We start from the raw sequence: 22,230 nt of genomic DNA, 5'->3' as shown, positions 1-22,230 counted from the left end.
GTGTAGTTTATTGCTTGGCCTACCCTGTTTTCTTGCCTGGAATCCCCCAGTGAGGGGCTGGGGGTGTAGCTCAGTGGTAGAGCTCCTGCCTAGAATCCCCCAGTGAGGGGCTAGGGTGTGGCTCAGTGGTAGAGCACCTGCCTAGAATACCCCAGTGAGGGGTTAGGGTGTGGCTCAGTGGTAGAGCACCGGCCTAGAATCCCCCAGTGAGGGGCTGCAGTGTGGCTCAGTGGTAGAGCACCTGCCTAGAATCCCCCAGTGAGGGGCTGGAGTGTGGCTCAGTGGTAGAGTGCCTGTCTGATATGTTGATGCAAGACCCTGGGTTTCATCCCTAGCAAGACATAAATGAAAAACAAATCAGGTGAGGTATCTGTTGACAACTTGGTGACATGAGTATAGATGAAATTTATTTTTAGTTTTCACTGCCTTTCTTCTCTGGTGTCAGCCTCTGAATGTTAATATTTTAATGTAGATTTGGTAGTTAAGTAGGATATATTTCATATCCTTTCTTATACCTTTCCCCCTTAGTAGTTTATAGTTGGCTCTGAAGTTTGAAAGTAAAATTCTTTTCCTTGACTTCCACACTTGGAAAAATATTTATTCCCCCTGCATCTCAATAGTATGCACCATAAACTAACCCAGTTCCATTTATTTACTTCCCTCTTGTTACAGTCGTGATCGATGGTAGGGACAGAGGCGTGCAGTAGTGGAGGGTTTTTGCTTTACAGCAGAGGGAATGTGAGCCAGGGCAGCCCCCTTCCTGCCTGACAGGTAATGAAGCTTCCGTTTCAAAATTCACCCCTTCAAAAGGGATGGATGCGGTGGATGCAGAAGGACTGGGGGTCAGCTGAAGCTCACGAGGCATGCATACGAAAGGGGGATGTCCTGATCTGTGGTTTTAAAGGTCCTGGCCTGCACAACAAAGTCCCCAGAAGCCAGGAAGAATGACGGTCTCCCCAGGCCAGAGAACGTGAAAGGAAGAAATTGGCAGGGACGAAAGGTAGACCATGACAAGAGCGGTATGCACCTGCCTCCTGGCATCCAGTGGCTTCTTGGCCTTTGTTCCCCACACCAAGGCTCTTGGTTGACCACCATAAGAGCAGGAGGCTCCTGGTTCAAAAAGCAGGTCCAGGGCCGGGGATGTGCCTCAAATGGTACAGCACTTACTAATATGCACAACGTCCTGAATATTGGACCCTCAGTGCCACAGAAACCAGGGGTAGGGGCAAACCCGTAATCTCAGCCCTTGAGAGGTAGCAGGAGATCGGCTCAGTTTAAGGTCATTCTCCGCTACATAGCAAGTTCAAGGCCAGCCAGGAATACACGAGACCCTGCCCCCCCTCCACCCCAGTAAAATAAAATAAAAGATTAAGAAAGAAAAGCCAGACGAAGTGGCATCTACCCAAAGCTAGCCGGAGAAGGAACTTAGGCATTATTACTTCCCTTCAATGCTCTTTTCAAACTGCTTAAGTGATTTAAAACTCAGGGCTTGAATGGATTTCTGTGAAGGCTTCCTTTTCTTTTACTCCGGCATTACTGTGCTGGGGCAATGCTTCAGGCTCATTATGTTTCCAAGGCTAAATACAAATAGATTAATGGAACTTTCTCTATGCAAAACACTCAACCCCAGGCCAGAATTTTAAAGAAATATCTTCTAGAAATATGGCCAAGTGAAGTCTGGTAACTTAGAATACCCACTGAATATCATCTCAAATTTCAAATCGGCAGTTGTTAACCCTTTAGATGGACTTAGAATTGCTATGTTTGTCTTATTTTGTTGTTGTTTTGACAAAGGGTCTCATTTTATATAGAGCCCAGGCTGGTTCCAAATTCATAATCCTTCTGCCTCAGCTTTCCACATTTAAAAAAAAATAATAATTGACTTTAGGTACCTATTGGAACTTGAGAAAGATGGCTTTTCGTTTAGTTTGGAAAATTTTGACTAAAACACTTGACTAAAATCTTTGATTTTTTTTTTACTTTTTGACAATTTCATACATACATAATACTCACATATAATGCATCTTTGTCATGTTTGCCTCCATTGCCCTCTCTGATTTCCCTCCCAATCCTACTGAACCCCTTCTCCCTAACAAGTCCCCCTCCTACTTGTATGTCAAGTAGTTAGCCTGGGCTCCTTGAGACTCTAAAAAAATAAAATAAGATTATGTGGGGGATGGGGGCGGGGAGAGTGCACGTGTGCATATTCCTCTAAGTTTAAGTATGGCTGGCTGCATGACCATAGATCGATGGGGTTATGTACTGGAACACCCCGGCAACTTTCCAGAGGCCACACCACTGAAAAGAATAACTCCTCTCCCGCTTCGGTCTTATCTCATAAACACTCCTGAGATAATTAATTTAACAGTAGAAAGTCCATGCTTGATTGTGTTTGGTTGACTGATTAGGTCTTAGGTAGCCTAGGCTGGCCCAGAACTCATCATCTTCCCGCCTCAGCTTCAGTCCATGTTTTTTAAAGCTCATTGATGGTTAGTAGGATCATCTCCTTCCAAGACTTGCTATCTTTAGATCTAGCTCAGAGTCTGAAAGGCATGTTAAGAAGCCAGAAATACTTAGTATGTTAAGCCACCAAAATATAAAAGGCACGATGGCTTCCAGCCTTGGACCAGAAGTCTTCCAAAATAGGGCCTGATGTAGTGGTTCATGTTTGTAATGCCAGCATTGGGAAAGAAGGAGGCCGGGAGATGGCCAGCTGGAGCAGAGATCTGCCTGGGCTACATAGCGAGATACTGTCTCAGTACAACAAAATGAAATGCCCAATTAGGAAGGTTGGGAAGGGACCGAATTACAGAGCTGTGGAAGAAGATCTTGAGTTCAAGGTCACCCTCCGCTACATAGTGAGTTTCAGGCCTGCTGGAGCTCCAGGCCACCGTCCCTGAAACTTGGTAGCTAAGCCCATTTCCCACAAACTTCATATTGCTGCCATTTCCCAGAAGTTTTAAAGCACAAAAGAAGACCTCTTATTTCCAAAATTACTTTTATTAAAGGGACAGAATACGTTGCCATGCAGCAAGTAGCCCCTTCCCCATTTCTTCTTTGAAAAGTTTTAAACATTTTTCGTTGCATTTATTCATTTATTTTATGTGTCCATGTGGAGATCAGAGGACAACTTGCAGGTGCCAGTTCTCTTCTTACACTATGCAGGCCCCGGGTATCAGATTCTACTTGTCAGGCTTGGCAGCAAGCGCCTTCACAGTGCTGAGCCATCTTGCTGGCCCCTTTCGAAAGTGCCTTTTTATTTATTTAGTTAGAAGAGTCCCATGGCACCTGTGATGGTGATTCACATAACTAACTTTAAAAAGATGAGACATGCACATCTTACTATTATTTTCTTGATTCATCTTACTAAGACAGGTTTTCCCCCCATGTGCCCCAGACCATTCTGGAATTCACTATCCTCCACTTGGGCCTCCCAAGTCCTGGGATTACAAACATTCAGTGCTGTGATATAGGGATATGGGCATTATTCTTAAAGCCCTTTCAGTGACATCTCTGTGGAGCACCTCTCTCTGGAAGACCCCTGTCCTTTGTCCATCTTCTCTAGCCACTTTTCCTGGGTCACAGCGGCCTTTGGGGGACCTGGATCGTCTCTCTTGCTTTGCATCCACTGTACATGCTGCAGTCCAGGCCCCTCTTGACGGCACTCTTTGGTTTTGTCTCTCCTTGGATTTTGGTCCAAGGAGAGACCTTGCCAAACGGCAGGGTTAGAATCAAAGCTACACAGGCATTCATTCATTTGGTGCCCCCGGCGTGGCTCACTTCCTTCACAGGACCACTGATGTCAGGACGGGGAGTAAAGAAGGGAGGGGTCGAAATGCCTTCGGAAGGATCATGGGGTGGTGGTGGTGTGGAGAGATGGCTCAGTTGTTAGGAGTACTTGCTGTTCTCTGGGGGACCTGGCCTCTAGGAGACTGGAACACAGGTATCCCGGCAGGCACACAAACACAGTGGGTGGGGGGGGGGAGAAAGGAGGGATGAGGCTGTGTGTTCTGGTACAAGGTGAATGGCTCAAATGGCCGAGGGCCCCATTAATGATCATCCATCCATCCATCCATCCATCCTCCTCCCTTCCAGGGCGCTTAGCTGGGCTCCAGGGGACATTGTGGTGATAGGTGACACAGTTACTACCCAAAGAATGGAGCTTTGGTGTGGCTTTTCCTCTGTTTTACGCTTGTTGGACGTAAAGGGGAAGCATCAGACACCACTTAGTGGGTGCGAATGCGTACACAAGTCAGATAGTGTGCGGAATTGTGCTGCGGGAAAGCTGTCTAAGTGGCCACTCTGTGAAACCGTACACTGCTGGTTCTGTGGTGCATGGGCTGGAGGTTAGACCAAGACCTTTTTGTTCTAGACTCTGATCCCCTCCCCCTCCGTGTCTAACAATGAAACGATTATTTTGTACTGGGCACCTACTGTGTGTCCCGCTGTGTACCTAAGATCTACCCCGCTGGACGTCCAGTCCCCTTTCAGAACCTGTTCTTTGCATTTGCAACTAGCCTAGATGCATTTCAACCCCAGGCTGCCGGCCTAGTAGCCTTCCCTGGGCTTAGCTCAAATCTCAGGAAGCGGTAACTGCAAAGGGAGCGGAGCTTCGCGGTTCCTGCCCGCGGGGAAAGGGGCCATGGGGACCAGGGGCCCCGATCCGCTACCGGAGGCGGGATGTAGTGGGAGCCACAGCTGTCAGTGTCGCACCCAGGGACTGCGCCCCCGCGGGGCCGACCGGGCGCCAGGGCGGAGAGGGGAGGCGGCGAGGGGCGGGGCGCGCGGGGCGGGACGGAGGAGGGGCGGTGGCACCGGCTGGCGGCTCCGGCTGGGCGCGCCGAGAAGTCCCGCTCCGAGAGCCGCGAGCGCCTGGAGTAAGGCGCGCTCGGTACAATCCGGGGAGCGAAGTCCAGAGCGCCAGAGCCAGGGCGGGAGAAAGGGGTGTCTCCGCGTCGCCACCAGGGACCCCTTTCCCTTCCACAATTCAGCCCCGGGTAGCCGGTGGCGCTGGCGGCGTGCGGCCGATGGAGTTCACTTGAGCCGGGAACAGGCGGGAGAGGCAGGCCGGAGCGGAGCTAGTCCCGCGCTCCGCAGAAGCTTCAACCACAGCTTTCCACGCCGCACGCGGGCGACACCCGCGGCCGATCGCCACTCCCGGAGCGTCTCGGTGCCACGCCGCGGCGGGGCCCAGGACCCATCAGATCAGCCCGCGGCGCTGCCGTACAGGCGGCACCCGCTGTCGGGGAGCCCGAGGCGGCCGCCGGGGAGCAGCTTTCGCCGCTGCCGCCGTACGCCCTCCTCCTCCTCCTCCCTCTCCCTCCTCCCTCCCTCCGCACATGGTCTCCTTTGTCCTGTCGCCGCCGCAGCCGCCTCGATCTTAGCTACGCGCGCCGCAGCGGCGGCTCCCCGGCCGCTGCTCTTCAGCTCTGCCAGGTCCCCAGGGCGCACCAAGTTGAGCCCTTGGTCTGAGCCAGCCGGTCCCCCGCGCGCCCCGCAGGAGCCACCAGGAGAGCGCGCGGGCCGGGCCCCCTCCCCATCTCCCCGCCACCCGCCCTGGACTTGGCTGCGTTGGATGTGCGCGCGCGGCGCTGACTCCCGGCTGCCACGGAGGAGCCGGGTGCTGCTGCTGCTGCTGTCGCCGCTGCCGCCGCTGCTGTTGCGGCTCCGGTTCGGATTTGGTTCGCGTGCCTCGGCTTTGAGACTTTGGAGAGGAATTAGCAAAACACACAGACTTGCGGAGCTAGCCGGGCCGGCTGGAGTTGGGCGTTTTCTCTGCTGTGGGTTTTGGTTGCTTTCTCCGGGTGGTGTGTGGTGATCCACCCGGAGGGAACCCGGCGGAGGACCCAAACCATGAACTTGGGGTTGACAAGACCGCGGAACCCCTGGCGACCAGGTAACGTTGTCCCCCCACACCCCTGGGGCGTGGGGTGGGGTGGTTCAATCGCCCGCCGCCCGCGGTTTTAGGGGAGGAGGCAGGGGTCGAGGGGTCTTTTGTTGCGGCCGCTGTCGGGCCAGGGTGGTAACAGGGGCGGGCTGCTGGCGTCTGGCGGGCCCGGCCTCCCTCCCCCACCCCTCCCCCGCTCCCCTTTGTACTTTCCTGGCTCCCTGCACCCGCTGGGCTCGGCCGGTGAGCCACGAGCGCCTTCCCGGGAAGCCCTGGCAGATTGAGACGATTTCCACCTCCAGGAGGGGGACCCATGGTTTCCCGAGGAGATAGATCTACTAGACCCCAAGCTGGGATGCCTGCGTCCGCTTGGGCTAAGACGGGCTCCCTGGCGGGTGCTGCCTGCTGACGGGTCACTGTCCCTGCACTGATCTCCGGGTCCCCGCCCTCCCGCTTGTGCGCACGCGGAGCCCAGGGAAGCGAAAGGAGAACGGGCTGGTGCTGTAACTCACCCGCGCTGAAGTTTCCAAGAGGATTGCCTTTGCTTCTCCCGAAGTCTTTCTTCCGGCTGGTGTGGCTTTGGAGGGCCACCTCGGCGATCCGAGTTTTTTAAGGGGATCTGGGTGCAGCTCCAGACGTCTGGGACCCACCCGTGTGCACCGGCGGTTTTTATTTCTTTATTTTTATTCGTTTTCCTCATTCGCCAATCTGCTTGACTTAACTTTTCTTTCCACACCAGCTACAGCTTCTAGGGTGTAGAAAGTATTGATACAAAAGGCAAATAACATCCATCCATCCCCCCCGTAAAATGCTCCAAAGAGCTTGTTTCTCTGGGAATTCTAGACACGGCCTCTAAGTATATAAAACCCATCAAAGTCCATCGAGACGAGGAGACGAAATGGCAACCGATACATTAAAATCTGTGCGGCTAAAGGTACAGGGTGCCGGAGAGACGAGGGAAGACACCCGGTGCGTCTTCCGCTAGACTCACCGCACCTGCCTTAGTTGTTGCTAATTTAAAATGAAAAAGGAAAATTGGCTAGGGAAATGATCCAAGTCATAGAGGGAAATGTATTTTTTCCTCTTAAAAGTAAAAAAAAAAAAAAAAAAGAAAGAAAGAAAGAAAGAAAGAAAACGTCTCCACAATTAAGGAGCCAAGGAGCCCAGTGATTTGTACAAACGATTAAAAAAATATGTGTTTCTGTATGTGGAGGGTGTACGAGGAGGTCAGAGGACAACTTTCAGGAATCCGTTATCTCCTGCCACCTTTATGTGGGTGCAGGGGATCGAACTGAATTCATCGGGCTTGGCAACAAACACATTACCTGGTGAGCCACCACACCCACCCTGTACAAATGATTTTTAAAAGTGTTAAGTGAAGGAAAGTTACTTGAAGAAAGTCGAAGGATCTACGTGGAATTTGCACCCATCAAGACTTTGCCTGGGAGACTCTCGAGGAATTTGAATGAAGATGGTCCACGAGGCCAGATGGGAAAACAAGGAACCAGAAGGACTCTTTTTCAACCAAGCCACCGAGGCCTATGTGTGTGCACCTTTGGTGTTCTTGCTTTTCCAAAGGAGGTCTTTTGAGACATCTCCTTACCCCAAGGCACGAGAGACAATTCTGCACTTTGTGACTGCTATCAGTAAATTGAAAGGCTCGAAAAGCTTCCATTAGATGGCATTGCTCTGAGCGTCTTGAATATCCGTCAATATGTCTCCTTGATAACTGTTGGTCACAGAGCATCATCAGGTCCTCAGGGTCACTTCGCTATCTACTTGAGAGTGTACTCAGAGCCCAGTGGTGTTCACAAAGGGGACGGGATCACAGGGGCTGCCACCTACAGCCTCATCCGGCTTCCATACCGAGAGCAACTGGAAACGCATCCTTAGCTTCCCCCAGATATGATTTTGCCATCTTGGAAGAGCAGTAATTTTTTTTTAAACATTTCTTTATGCCCATTAGACTCAATTTTTCAACTGTTTTTTTTTTTTAACTCTGTAAAATAATTGAAGAGAGAGAGTTGCTTGTGTGTAGGTGTTTTCTTTTCTCCTCTCAGAAAACACTAACTCCATTTTAGTTTCGAAGCCACGACTTGTGAATGACCGTTCTAAGAACAGTTCACGGTGTTTTAAGAATGATGCGAAACTCGTTCGAATTGCTGAATGCTAAAGTGCAGAACTCACAAGTGTAGACATCTCATTAATGGTTGGGTAGAGTAACACCTTGGCACAGCCGAAACCTGTGTGCTTTGTCAGAGCCACACGTCTCTGCACGTCGGGCAGGTCGCTGGGGCTTTGTAACTTAATATGCTTGGACTGTTCGATGCTGAATACCTTCCCCGAGACTTTCTTTGTGGCTCATTTTTATGAAATGCTACTAGAACATAATATAATTTCGTTTAGTGTTTCTTATGATGTCAGGGAAGATATGGGTGTATTTTATTATCCCTGCAAAAGTAGGGGGATGGAATTTCTGTATGATTTTTCACAAGTGAATGCCATTGAATACTTATTTTGAACATTTTTGCCCTTGATCCTATTAATCCTCTGAACCCTCCCCCCCTGCAGAAGGAAGATTAGAATTAAAATAAATGAGAACTAGCCATAATAAAAATAGGTTAGGTCTTTTTATATTCCTGGCCTTGTGAACTGGAACATTTCCCTCAGTTATACACAGAAATATTTCATCTCCATCAATGTAGCATTGAAAGACTACATAGAATATCTTCTTTGTCCCCCAAAGCCAGCCCAAGTTCCCTCGCCCTTATTCCCCATATTTCTTTCTCCCATATTTATTGAACATTCTATGCCTTGCTTTGTCAAATTTATGCATTTCTATATAAAACATGAAAGATAAGAGTTTTCTCATTAGGGTTACAAATCAAACACAGCATGAATGTAGGTTGACCACTAACGTTTCAAAGAGGTGTCTTCAAACCAGAACAGTGAGCTTGCTTAATTTTACCATTTTTCTAAGTCCTAGAAATAAGCAGTAGATCTTGAACATTACCGTCTCTTTCATGAAACTGACTCACTGTTTATTTCCCGGAACACTAGTGTATGATTTCAGTTGACTTTAGTCTTGCTGTTTAAACAGGCTATTGACTTCCCTCACGCCAGTGTAATAATTAGCAGACATGATCTCTGGAAAACATGAAAAGGAGGTAATCCTGGTGACCGTGGTGGCCAGGTTCTAAGCAGGGTCAGCCCTCGTCTGAAACACTGAGGTTGGCCTGGTGACTGTGAGAAATCCTGAACACCGGCGTCATCAAATACATCTTTAAAAGCAAATGAATTTTTCAGTATACTGGTTGACACTTTAGTGAGGAAAAGCTTAATGTCCAAACATACACATTTCTGATTTGTGGAAGAAAATTGAAAAAAAAACCCACAAAAATCTGGTGACCAAAAAAAAAAAAAAAAGCCATTTCCAAAATAATGATCTGTCAACAGAACTGGAAAATCATTTGTGAATGAACTAAATTGCCTTGTGGACCGTTTTGTAGGAGTATGTTTTGCACAGATAATATGTCTAATAAGGACACATTCTGAAAATCAGATTTTTTTCCTTCCCCCCAGTACATAGCTGCCATGCAGGCTTTCTCCAGCAGTCAAGCAGCACCACCTTATGGAGGATTGGGGGAAATTACTGACTCTTGTATTTCCCTAAAATATTGTCTATTGATTTAAAATCATAGCAGCCAATGAGGCTGTGGGTGATGGTCTTCACTGACAGTCTTAACGCCTTCTTGTTTTTCAGGCATCAGATGCTAGCTCTGAAAAACTCTTCAACACTGTTCTTGTAAACAAAGGTAAGACCCTCCCCCTCTATTATTGTAAATGTTTGGCTTTAAAATAAATACGCATCTCATTGTCATTGTCCAAGAAGAAAGAGAAAAGGAAAATCCATGTGGTCTTTTTGTCTTCACATTTTACGCTTTTGCTCACTGTGGAATCTGGATGTTTTTGAGAAGCGGGAGAGAAAGTTCACTTTGAAAGAACGTACTGATTCCTGGTTTAAATTGGTTGGTGGTGTGAATTTTATGTAGGCCGCTGCAGTAGAGAAGAATGTTTTTACAATGTCTTGGTTGTGGGTTATCAACTTCCCGGCAATCAGAGTGCTATCAACAGAATGTGTGTACCTCAGGAGGGTATTTAGTATTCACGGCATTATAGCCATAAGCCAACCCTTCTTCTGCTCTGGGCTCTCTGTAAAGTTAATAAATGTGCAAGAGGGCAGAATTTAAATGCGCACTTCCCCATTTATTTCTTCCAAACCTCAGTCTATGGAGTAAGAGAGGCTAATGATGCCGAGGTACATTCAGGGAAGGCTCACCCTAAATAACTACCAGTAGGCTTCTCAGCAGTCTTCATTTGTACGAGTGTCATTGGACACGGTGGAATTTAGGGGAATCTCCATGCATTGGCTTCAAAGAGTGTGTAAGCTGAAAGGTACAAATTACACCAACCTACCTTCCCCTTCCCACTATAGAACCTGACTTAGGGGCTTGTGGGAGCATTGCCAAGTAAAGGCGTGCTGGCCTCTGTTCCATTAAGGATGCTTGGGAGCTCTGGACCGGCCCTGGACCAGGAGTTAGGGGCCCACGGGATGCCCATGGGGTGAAATGGGAGACTATTTCAGCAGGCAGTTTATTTCATTTTTAATTTTATTTTTTTAATTTTTATTTTTTTTCCTGCTCACTAGTTAGTAAGACATTTCTGTGTACAGTTATTTTGTGCTCTGCGATTATTTTGAAATTGAACCTACCTTGACTCTAAATAGTACATTGTATTTAAAGTTGTCTCCGGGGTGTGTTTATACGTTTGCTGGGACTCCCAGAATTAATGTCATAATTGAATGTGATCTTGTATTTTCATTGCATGATATGATTCCAGTTTTATATTCCATCATATTTTTTAATGGCCTGAGAAGTTTGTATACATTTGTTATGTATAATGCTGAAAGCCCAACGAAAAGCTGATGTGGGTGCCTGACAGCAAGCACATCTCCCTCAAGGGTAGGAATGTCTGATTGTTTTCTGACCCTGCGATTGAGAGGAAAGAATTAGTGGGCCTTGGAGGTGTCCTTGATAAAAAGGAAAGGTGACAGGAGAGGAAACTGAGGCAGGGCAGGTCACAACCCAAAGCAGTTTCTAGAACTCTCTGACCTCCCCTAGCCCAGGCACATACACTTCCAGTCCCCGGGGATGGTGTGTTTCTTGTGCTAAATTAGCAATAGCCCTTTCTAAGCTGGCTCTGGGTTTGGCTCTGACTGCAGCTTGGGAAGGAGAAAGAGGCAGCCTGAGGGCTGAAGAGCCCCCTTCTCTCTCTTTCCTGTCTCTTCTCTCTTTTTCCCATCCCACCCCACCCTTGAGTTTGCAGTGCAACACTTCCCATATTCTTATTTTTGTTTACTTACACTGAGCGATGTGTGGCATCTCTTTGGCAGCGAGCAGTCATGCCCCTGACCGGGTGCCTTTCTTCTGAGCTGCTTTTCTGAGAGTAGTGAGGGGGTGATTTCAGTTGCCTTGAAAGGATTAAGGTTTCTTTGTGTATACTAAAACCAACACAGGCTTTTCTCCTAAGCTTTGCTTGGGAAATGTACACAGGCATTTTAGTTGATGACTGGATCATTCCTTCGCCCCTTATTTCCATCAAAATGGCCTTTCTTTCCTCCCCTGGAGTTTCCCCTTAATGCCTTATGCTAATTCCTGTTGGTAGCTCGGATGACAAGCGCCTGAATCGGTGTGCCAAGTACAGGTGTTGGTGAAGTAGGCTGACTACCTGGTCCTCACAGCCCCTTTCTCCCTGGAGAGAGAGATTGAGGGAAGCCAGGGGTCACAAACAGCATCAGCATAGTTTTCAACTGCTAAATATCAGAAAAACAACTACCAAAAAAATCATTGTGTGGCATTGATGTCAGTAACTCCGGGGAGACAGGTGCAGTGAGCCTCACTAGGCTCGTGTGGCTTGGTGTCTGTCTTTACTCCTGGTAGTAGCAGTAGTGCTGACTAGAGACATGATTGGCAGGTCCTTCATCTGTCGTCTTCTCTCACATCAGGTTCAAGTAAGCCGGGCTTGCTCGCATAAAAGATCTCTGTGTACACACACACACACACACACACACACACACACACACACACACACACACGTGCCCTGTTTTAAAGCTTTGCAAGAAAGGACAGATTGACACCAGGTAACAGACACAGTTGGGAAATTCTTAAAGGCCTTCTCTTATTGAACAGTTTTAGCAAGGGTGTTCCGGGAGTCTCACATTGGCACTCTTCAGAGCCAGATGTTCAAAGCCACATAGCACCCCCTCTCCTTCGCCGGAGCCTGGCAGTCTTCTGGTCTCAGAGTAGCAGGCTTAGCTGGGAAGGTTATGCCTCCAAGCCTGGTGGTCTAGTGGGTGTGCAGATTTGGTCCATAAAATTTCACTGTTGGAGGGCAGTGGTAAGCTCAGAAGCTGATTGGGCCAGGGACTGGGGAGTTGGCAGCTTTGGTGTTGGCCTGCTCAGCTTGGAGACAGAGCCCCAGGCTGTAACAGCAAGGGGCCGTGGCTCAAGTCCATCCCTCTGCTTGTGAGCTTGAACAAGCCATTTAGCGTCTACAGGTCAGAATTTTCAATCCTCCGTAAATCTAGTTCTGGGCCAGCACCTCCAGTTGGGATAAAGCAGTTAATTGGCAAGGGGCATGGCTTGGAACAGACAGGGGTATGATGAATATGTGTTTTCTGTAACTTACCAATTGATTTTTATTTAAATGTTCCTGTGTTGTAGATGCAATCCAATTCAGTGGAGTACGACCCACATAGGTGTTCCAAAATGTTGCTTCTTTTGGTGCCTTTTATTTCCAGTTTTACAGCAAGTTAATCAGGTGGCATGTGCTTGCTTATACACACACAGCATACCCTATGAGAAGGGAGCCTTTCCAGAGAGGCATGGAGTCTGAGCCTGCAAATTGGAAGGATTATCGCTGTAGACTGAAAAAAAAAAAAAAAAAAATAGCTCAACTTTAATCAAGGTCATGGTTGCCTTATCTAATCTCGATGTGTTTAAATGTTTACAGGATATTCATGTGAATTTTATGAATCCTTCTGTCTTTGTGATTCAACCATCTGCCAAAGGAAAAATTAGTTTTCCCATGGAGGCAGAAGCAGAGAGAGACTGACTTACTTACTGCCCTTGTGTTGGGAGCTGAACAGCTAGGAGAGCAATAGGCTCTGTGAGTCCCCATCTTCTGGAGTGTGTTGTGCTTAAGGGAGCTTCTGGGAGCAGGGGAGAGAGCTTACTAGGTAAAGTTCTTGCCTTGGAAGCATGAGGACCTGAATTTGGATCTCCAGAACTTTCTTTAAAAGCCAGATATGGTGGCCAACTCCTGCAGACCCAGCAGTGGGGAGGCAGAGGCAGGAAGATCCTTGGGACTCACTGGCTAGCCAGCTTAGCCTACTTTGGTAGCTTTCAGGAAGAGAGACCCTGCCTCCAAAAAATCAAGATAGAGGGCCTGTGAGATGACTCGGCGGATAAAGGTGCTGTTCTCTTAGGTGTAGCAACCTGAATTCAATGCCTTGAATTCATGGAAAGCTGGGAGTAGAGAACCAGTTCCATAAAGAGGACCACGAAGTGATCCTCTGACCTTTGCACATTTGCCATGGCAACCCACATGTGCTCAAAAGCGCACATATGAACACCACCAACAATAATAATGAGGGGAATAGAGATTGAGGAAGACACCTGATATCAACTTTTAAGTTTCCACACACATGCAAACATGTACACACAAATACATTAGACACACACACTCTCTCTCTCTCTGACTCTTTCTCTCTCTCTCTCTCTCTCTCTCTCTCTCTCTCTCTCTCACACACACACACACACACACACACACACACACACAAAGGAATTTTCTAGTTGATTCAGTATGGCCAATATTTATCCCTCCCCCCTTTTTTTTGTTTGTTTTTGGAGACAGAGTTTCTCTGTGTAGCCCTTGCTGTTCTGGAACTCACTCTGTAGACCAGGCTGGCCTCCCCCTCCCTTTTTTAAAGATTACCTTTTATTTTTAACTATTTATCTGTGTATGGGTTTATGCACATGGGTGCAGTGCCCAAAGAGGCCAGAAGAGGGCATCGAATCACCTGTAACTGGAATTACAGGTGATTGTGAGCTGCCTGAGGTGGGTTCTGGGAATCACACCAGGCCCTCTGAATGCACTCTTAACTGTTGAGCCATCTCTCCATTCCCTGTTCTCCTTTCTCACTTCCCATAGCTCCTCCTTGGCAGTTTGGCCACCTGGATGTGTAGGCAAGTGCACACACATTCATCCTGCCAAGCTGATGAATCTCTTCTAAAGCCCTTAGGTTGCTGTGGAGCGGAGCTCCCTGAGGAAGGGAAGTAAGCGCTCTGCAGGCAGGGAAGGAGAGCTGACAATTCCGGTCTGCTTCCTACCAGCCTGGTTGTAGGTACTGTCTCAGCTAGGAGAGGAGGGCTGCCACCTCAGTTAGCCTCACAGTCCATTTCCCAGGATTCCCCCTGAAGCCAACCAAGGCAGGCTGCAGGGGGAAGTATGCAGGCGGTGTGTTTGACCTGGTAATCTTCCTCACCCCGCTTTCCACCTCTGTCCCTGCTTCATTAACCTCTCCTGGGCTGACATGAGTAAATGTCTGGACACTTGCTCGCTCGGGCGCCAACAACTGACTAGAGTAATGAATGATTTCACCTAGGTGCCACTTGGCGAACTGGTTAGTGTATTGGCCTTACTTCCAGAGCACAGGTGAGGGGTTATTTACAGGAGTGTCTGTGACTCCCAAAGCAGCGACACCAAAACAAAAATCTCACCCTATCATGGACGACAACTTTGTGGACGCTGCATCATAGAGTCCCCCACTTTGGTTCATTTTCTACCTCCTGTATATTCTAGAATCTCCCATGATCCCTTGCAGCTGAGGGGAGGAGCTGAGGGAGTGATGGCTAAGTTCCTAGATGAGGTTCCTTGACCCTCCTCTCCTCCCACTAAGGCTATTAACGGCTCTTTTACAATTACCATAAGACCTAGCTACCACTGTGTATTGTTCTGTTCAGTAAGTTGCCATGACTACCAGGCAAGATAATCTCTACTCCAAACTGGATGTGGGATGATCTTGTTATGCCCGGAGGTGTTTTGTTTTGTATTATTTTTAAAGCCATAATACAACAGTCCCACAGTGTAGACTTAGACCCTGCTAGGGAATATCCCCTGAGCTAGTTTAAAGAGAAGCTGTGATTCTCACAGGGTTATCTGTGAGGGTGGTGGTGGGGAATCATCTTGAGGGGGGCGGGATAGAAACATCCAAATCCTGTGGTGAGCATCTTCAGGAAAGTGAAGGGGCAGTGAGGTATCACCTACCAGCTAGGCAGACTCCTGCTTCATCTCCAACACCAACGATGGGGAAATTCTCATGGACGTTGTGTCACCGTGAGAACTACCAGGGAGAACGCTTGGCCACCATGAGCTCCTGGTGACCTCTTCAAGGCCTTACCATACCAATTAGAGGGACATGCTTGGGCTTTTCTTGGGTGGTTGGATACAGGATTTCCAGTGGGACACACAGTCAAGGTTGGTTGCTGTAGTGGTCTAAAATGAGAAGTGTCCCCATTTTTAAAACTTGGTCCCCAGGTGGTGGCAGTGTTGGAGGAGGTATGGGGGTGTGGCCTTGTTACAGGAAATAAATCTCTGGGGGCCTTTGAGATGAAAAGCCTAGTGCCACTTCTGGTTCAGGCTGTCTTATTTCAAGCTGATGATAAAGGATGTGGCCTGTCAGCTTCCTGCTCCAACCACCAGGCCACGTGTCTCTCCACCAAGATGGTGCTCATCCTTCTAGAACTGTAAACCCCAAAAAACTCTTCTATAGATTGTCTTGGACATGGTGTTTTATCATCGCAACAGAAAAGTGATTAATACAGGTTTGCCGAGTGATTTGGGGGTCTGCTTTTTATCAACATCACACAGAGACAGCCTGGCTATTACGTTGAGAGCTGAGGAGATGGGATGAGAAACCCGTTAACCAAACACGCGACTGGGGCTGGGGATGGGGCTTGGTGGGTGCCGTGCTTATGCAGCGTGAGGGAAACCCCGGTTTCCATGCGTGTCTCTGCATGGACCAGATGTGGTGGCTCCTACCTGGACTCTCAGCACTCTAGAGGTGCTAGAGGCAGGAGGATCAGAAATCCAAGCCCGCCCTCTGCAGTATAATGAGTTATATAACGACACCAAAACCAACCAGAAGTCCTGTCTCAAAACCAGAAAAACTAAGGTATGGCAAGCAACTTCATGTGTAAGAAGTTGTTAATAGCCACAGTGTTAACTTGTATTGGTTAGCTTGGGAGGAAAAGGGCTCCATGGATTGAATACTTTTCTTGGGAAAAGTCCCTCCCCTAAAGTAGTTAGACAATACAGTTGACTGTGGAATAGCTTAAGGAGGCAAATGTGGCTTAGACTTGATACCCCTTTATCATGAACACAGGAGCCCATGTTACAGCCCCTTGTGATGTCTTGCAAGGGTTTAGAGTAAAGAAGACTGTCAGGTCAAGCCCCAACCTGATGAGTAAATTGGGCCAATTTTAGTCTCTGCAAATTAGTTCTGTTTTTATCGACTCTGAAATCCCAGATAAGGAGAAGGTAGAATATTGTTCATTTTTTATTTTTCTTCCTCGGGGAGTGTGTGTGTGTGTGTGTGTGTGTGTGTGTGCAAGCTCAGAGCTGGCTTTCTTGGGTTTTGAGAGATAGAAATGTCTTACATGTGGAGAATTAAATAGTGTTGAAGGGTAATTGGTGCTTGATGTGAGACAAAGGAGTCAGAAGGAGTTCGTTCTTCTCCCAACCCATACCACAAATAGCACGCAATCAGGCCCCTTTTGTCATGGAAATTGGCCTTCCCGTGGAAGTCTGACTCTCACATACAGAAGCCGTTTGTATAGAATTATTCCTGGAGAATTCTGGGAAACAGATGCCTTGTCCTGCGAGTGTAAAATTGCCAGCAGGAGACCAGAAATACTCCACGTGGGGAGAAAGTGCTTCCCTCTGGATACACAAGTGTGTGTGTGTGTGTGTGTGTGTGTGTGTGTGTGTGTGTGTGTGCGCGCGCGCTGTGTGCACGTGTGGAAGCCAGATGTCCTGGCTGGGGGTCTTTCTTGACCATTCTCCAACCTTATTGTGCAAGATTGGCTTTCTCACTGACCCTGGAGCTCACAGGTTAGGCTAGCGGGCTGGGGCTCCCGTCCTGTCTTCTTCCTAGTTCTGGGATTACAGGTGTGCACCAGGCTGCCATGAATAGCTTTTATATGGATGCTGGGGATCACACTCACTTTAGCTTCCAGCCACCTCCCCAGCCCCCTTACTCAATCAGTACATTTATCCAGTTGCTGCCACCTGGCTTTCTGAGGGACCTGTGGGTGGACAGGAAAGAGTTGCATCCCACCGCAAGCATTTACTTGTAAATTGTTGAGAGCATCTCAGGTGATCTTCGTGGTATCTGAAGGTCCAGCTCTGGCCACCCTGCCACTTTTCCAGAAGAAAGGAGGAAGGCCAGCTCCTCAGATCCCCAAGTGTCCCTGTGACCACTCGGGAACCCATTACTATGCAATGCATGTGTGTCTGTGACTGTACACAAAACATATGAGGAGTGTAGAGGCCAGAAGTTGATGTCCAGGATTTTTGCTCTCCACCTTATGTTTTGAGACTAGGTCTCTCGCTGAGCCTGGCTGCGTTGACTGGCCAGTAAGTGCCAGGGATCCACCAGCCTCTGTCTCCCCAGTGCTAAAATTACAGAGAGCCCTCACCACCTTCCACTTTAATGTAGATGCTGGGGATCTGAACCCTGGGCTGCCTTTGCTCGTGTGGCCAACGCATTACCGCGTGAGCCATCTCTCCAGCCCCTAACGGTCTCTTCACGAATGTTCAGACACTCTGATTTATTTCTGAGCCCACGAGAAAGTCCTTCACTTCCTTTATTGGGAGATTCCTGCATCCTTTGTCGGAAATAGTTTTCCTTACATCCGGCAGTTTTGCCAGAAAAGCATGAATGCTCCTCATCCCCCTTCAGCCCATTCCCGGGTACGGGTATGTCGTGTTTCCTTTGGACACTGGTGTAGTGTCTGGTTTTCGGTGAGAGGGATATAATCACAGTAGGCCATTGTGATCATCATCATTATTGCTATGAAAACCTCAAAGTCTGTGTTGCGGACCCGCAGTGAAAGGTGTTGACCACCAAAGCCTCCTTCCTCTGTAGTAAGACTTTCTAATCCATCTTCCAGCCCCAGGTATGGTTTCCTTCCTGCGGGAAGCCTGTGGGCTATCCCATGCTTCTGGGTTATTTCGCGTTTCTGTCAACTACCGGGGCAAAACTACAACAACAAAAAACACCCAACAACAACAACAACAAAACCCACCATGTTTTCTCCCAGAAATGTATGTTTATTTAACTAGGTTTCTTTTCTGCTTCACAATCTGGATTCCATTCAGTCAGTTACCACTCCAATTAACTAACAATTATTTAACATTAACAGTAATTACAGACGCCAGTTAAGCGCCTACAGATGTCAACTGTTAGCCTTGTACCTAATCACTCAATGAAACGGAGAAAGTTCAACAAACATCAATTAGCCCAGCAATTAGTATGAGTTAGCAAAGAGCGCGTTATCATGTGTGTGCTGATTCCATTTATTTTATTTTGGCAGTAAAACACATGCGCACATGCCCACGCCCACATGCACACGTAGACACACACACACACACACACACACACACACACACACACACACACGCACGCACGCACGCACGCAGTGAGTTCTTCAGATAAGATAAAAACTATTTATTGTTTTACGTCTTACATAAGAAGCCTTGCCTTGCCTGGGCCTAAGTCAAAGCATTCTACCCTGGAATTTATTTAGCAAACACAATTGGTCTTGCCGACTTTAAAAACCCAGTGCCGCTCAGGCTTAGGAAGCAACTTTGGTGAACTAGGAATCCAGTAAATATACTGTGAAAGAAAATGCTAGAAGACGTCAGTGGAGAAAATGATTGATTCACACTTGAGTAGGCTGCTCTGTGCATCACAGATTTCTCCCAATTTATTCCTGAACCCGCAATGGAGAGGGCACAACGGTGATCTTATTAATTTCATGGTGCCTGAACTTTCACTCAGCTGTCTTTTATGTAGCCCGGAGCGAACATCAAACTATTTTTACCTACTTGTCCCAGCCTATGCTTTAGAAAGTAGGAACAGTTCTTGTTGGAAGAAAATCCAATTCTCGAATCCACCAGGGAGAACCTGGGCCTGAAATCTCACTCTTTTCAATTTGTATGTACCTGCAAGTCGTGGATGCGCATGTTGTGTTGGGGGGTGGGGTGGGGTGGGGTGAGTACCATATCTTGAGAGTGTCATGTCATATGTTTGGCAGTAAGAGGACAAGGTCGGGTGTCAGTCTTTATCTCCTGCTTTATTGGAGACAGGGTCTCTTGTTTGTCTCTTCGGACATCAGGCTAGTTGTTTGTGAGCTTTCAGGGCCTCTCCGTCTCTGTCTTCCATCCCACCATAGGGGCCCTGGGATTAGAGACACATACTGTCACAGCTAGCATTACGTGGGTTCTGGGGGTCCAGAATCAGGTCCTCGTGCATTTTTCCCACCCAGCCATATCCCCAGCCCCACCTTGTTTTTTGTTGTTGTTGTTGTTATGTTGTTGTTTGTTTTTGTTATTTGAGTCTTGGGTCTCTCACTAGTACCATAGGCTTATTTATTGCAGATTAGGCTAGTCTGACTGGAGAGTCGGCCCCAAGGACCCAGCTGTCTCCAGCTCCCTAGTACTATGATCACAAGCCTATGCCACCATATATATATTAAGGGCTCAGGAGATCAAACTCAGTTCTTGATACTTCAAGACAGCACTTTACCAACTGAGCCATCTCCCCAGCCCAGCTCCCCCTTTTTCTGTGACTCCTCCCAAGTCCCCTCTATCTCCTCCATTTACACTGAGGTGACTCCCAAGGGTTGGCCCAGTTTTGCTGGATTTACCAGGAGTTGGCATTCCAAGGCCCCACCCCTGACGTGGTGTCTGGAGATCCCTAAGAGGCTGTGTGTGTGTCTGTCTCTCCTCCTGGAGATGATTTTCCACAAACTCCCGAAGCCTGGGGATCGGAATGGAAGAAGCTAGTCCCCTGTGGAATGCTCTCCTGGGTCTCCATGGGTCTAATGTAGCAAAACTTTCCATGTGGGCAAACCTCCCAATGCCACCCACATCTTGTTCTGAACGGCCCTTGGCTCCCCAGTCTTTGTGATCTCCATAGAAAGAATCCAGAGAAGACTCCTAGTGCCGTAGTAAAGAAGACACATGGTTTATTGTAGAGTGATGGAAGACACGCCCTTAAGGGATGAGAGTGGCTTGTAACCAGCGAGACCCTTGTCCAGATACATACTGCAGGCAGATTTCCTACTATTTCTAAAGTCTCTGGATAGATAGTTTTCCTGGGGGAACAGGTGATTAACGGTTCTGTGTGGACCATCTCTTCTTACAGTAGCCGGCAATGGGACACTCTTGTTATTTAACATTGAGAGCCGTCTAGCTAGTAATCTTAAATGTTCAGGCTTCTGAAACTAGGTTTAGATACTCAACCATTAATGGCCTTCCAGGCAGTTCAGGATGCCATTTCTCCCAGGGCCAGACATATGACCCAGGTCCCATTGGTCTGATCAGTAAGCAGAGGACTGTATGTAGTTCCAGCCCTGGGTTTTACAGGCTGTTGGTTATCAGAGAGTCCAGCCTTGTCCTCTAATGCTGCTGATATCAATGTAGCAATCTGTATTACTTACTTTCTTGTTGCTACAACAGAAGGTCTTGTCTTAGTTAGGGTTATCGTTGCTGTGATGAAATATCATGAATAACAACAACTTGGGGGTGCAGAAAGTTTATTTCCCTTACACTTCCATCTGACTGTCCATCACTGGGGGAAAGTCAGGACAGGAACTAAAGCAGGGCAGGAACCTGAAGGCAGGAGCTGATGCAGAGGCCATGGAGGGGAGCTGCTTACTGGCTTGCTCATTAATCGGGGGGCTTGCTCAGACTGCTTTCTTACAGGACCACCAGCTCATGGATGGCACCACCTAAATGGGCTAGGTCCTTCCCCATCAATCGCTAATGAAGAAAATGCCTTACAACCAGATCTCATGGAGGCATTTTTCCATTTGGGGTTCCCTCCTTTCAAATGACTCTAGCTTGTGTCAAGTTGACATAAAACTAGCCAAGGCAGACCTGATAAAAGCAGCGGTAAGGAAGGGTTTATTTTTGGCTCACCGTTCAAGAGTACAGTCCACCGTGGTGGTTGCAGAAAGCGTGGGACGGGAGCATAAGGCAGCTGGTTACACTGTACTTGCAGTCAGGAAGCAGAGAGAGATGAACACTGGTGCTCAGCACACGTTCTCCCTTTAACAGACACTGCATTTATTCATTTACTTATATTTTGTGGGCTTGTGTGTACATGTGCGGGCTTATGAGAGCCCCGGCCTGTGGGCAGAGGTCAGCAGACAACTTGCAGGAGTTGGTTCTCTCTTTCCACCATGTGGGTTGCAAGGATCGAACTCAGGTTGTCAGGGTTAGCAGCAAGCACCTTTCCCCATCTTGTCAGCCCTCTTTCTTTGTATTCCGTCTCGAACCCCTCCATACCTAATCTGGGAAATCCATCACAGCCATGTACAGAAGATTGTCTCCCCGGTGATTCTCGATCTTGCCCAATGGGCAGCCGGTATTAACCCTCACACGACAGAACACCAGTATAGACTGATCCCAGGAGTGGGAAATAGCGGTGTCCTTGTTATTGGTAAGGCTTATGGCAGAAAGCCTCCATGACGGACAGGCTTCTGTGTTGAATCCATTCGCTAGGACACAGCCAGCGCCACACCGTATCGGCCCCTGCGCCTTCACATCAGTTCTAGGAGCTCTGTCGGCCTGCATTGGTAACAAAACAGGTCAGAGGCCGACCGACAAGCTCAAACTAGGTGTGACCCATATGTCAGCCCATGTCCTCCTGTCCTTACTCGGAGACGGGGCTGAGAAGCAAGCCCCTTTGTGACACTTGTCTTCGGAGACAGGAAGGAACGGAGACACACCCTAGAACGTTTCTAGACACATCCTCAAGTTTCAGCTTACATGGGGGTGTGTTTTGCTCTTTCACATACTTCATTGGCCAAAACAAGTGACTACCTGGCCTGCCCAGTCGGGAGGGGCAGGTGGGAGGGAGCACAGAGATGGGCTTTAGAAGAAAGGAAAACAAACATTGACTTGATGGCACAGCCAGCCCAGGAAGCTGGTGT

The 22,230-nt window shown here is 48.1% G+C and overlaps 1 protein-coding gene across 5 annotated transcripts in view; it reads left to right on the top strand.

Moving 5' to 3' along the window:
- Positions 1-22,230, top strand: part of Auts2 (activator of transcription and developmental regulator AUTS2) — a 1,119,825-nt gene that overhangs the window by 1,013,406 nt on the left and 84,189 nt on the right. For all 5 annotated transcript variants that reach the window (XM_028870211.2, XM_037198545.1, XM_028870212.2 and 2 more), the window contains exon 6: positions 9,651-9,702. In XM_028870211.2, the coding sequence (XP_028726044.1) occupies positions 9,651-9,702 (52 nt within the window). The remainder of the gene's footprint in view (positions 1-9,650; positions 9,703-22,230) is intronic.

The sequence above is a fragment of the Peromyscus leucopus genome, chromosome 23 (genome assembly GCF_004664715.2).
Source record: "Peromyscus leucopus breed LL Stock chromosome 23, UCI_PerLeu_2.1, whole genome shotgun sequence".
Lineage (NCBI taxonomy): Eukaryota > Metazoa > Chordata > Mammalia > Rodentia > Cricetidae > Peromyscus > Peromyscus leucopus.
The sequence above is the reverse complement of the archived record's forward strand: the minus strand, read 5'-3'. Positions and strand labels throughout refer to the sequence as shown.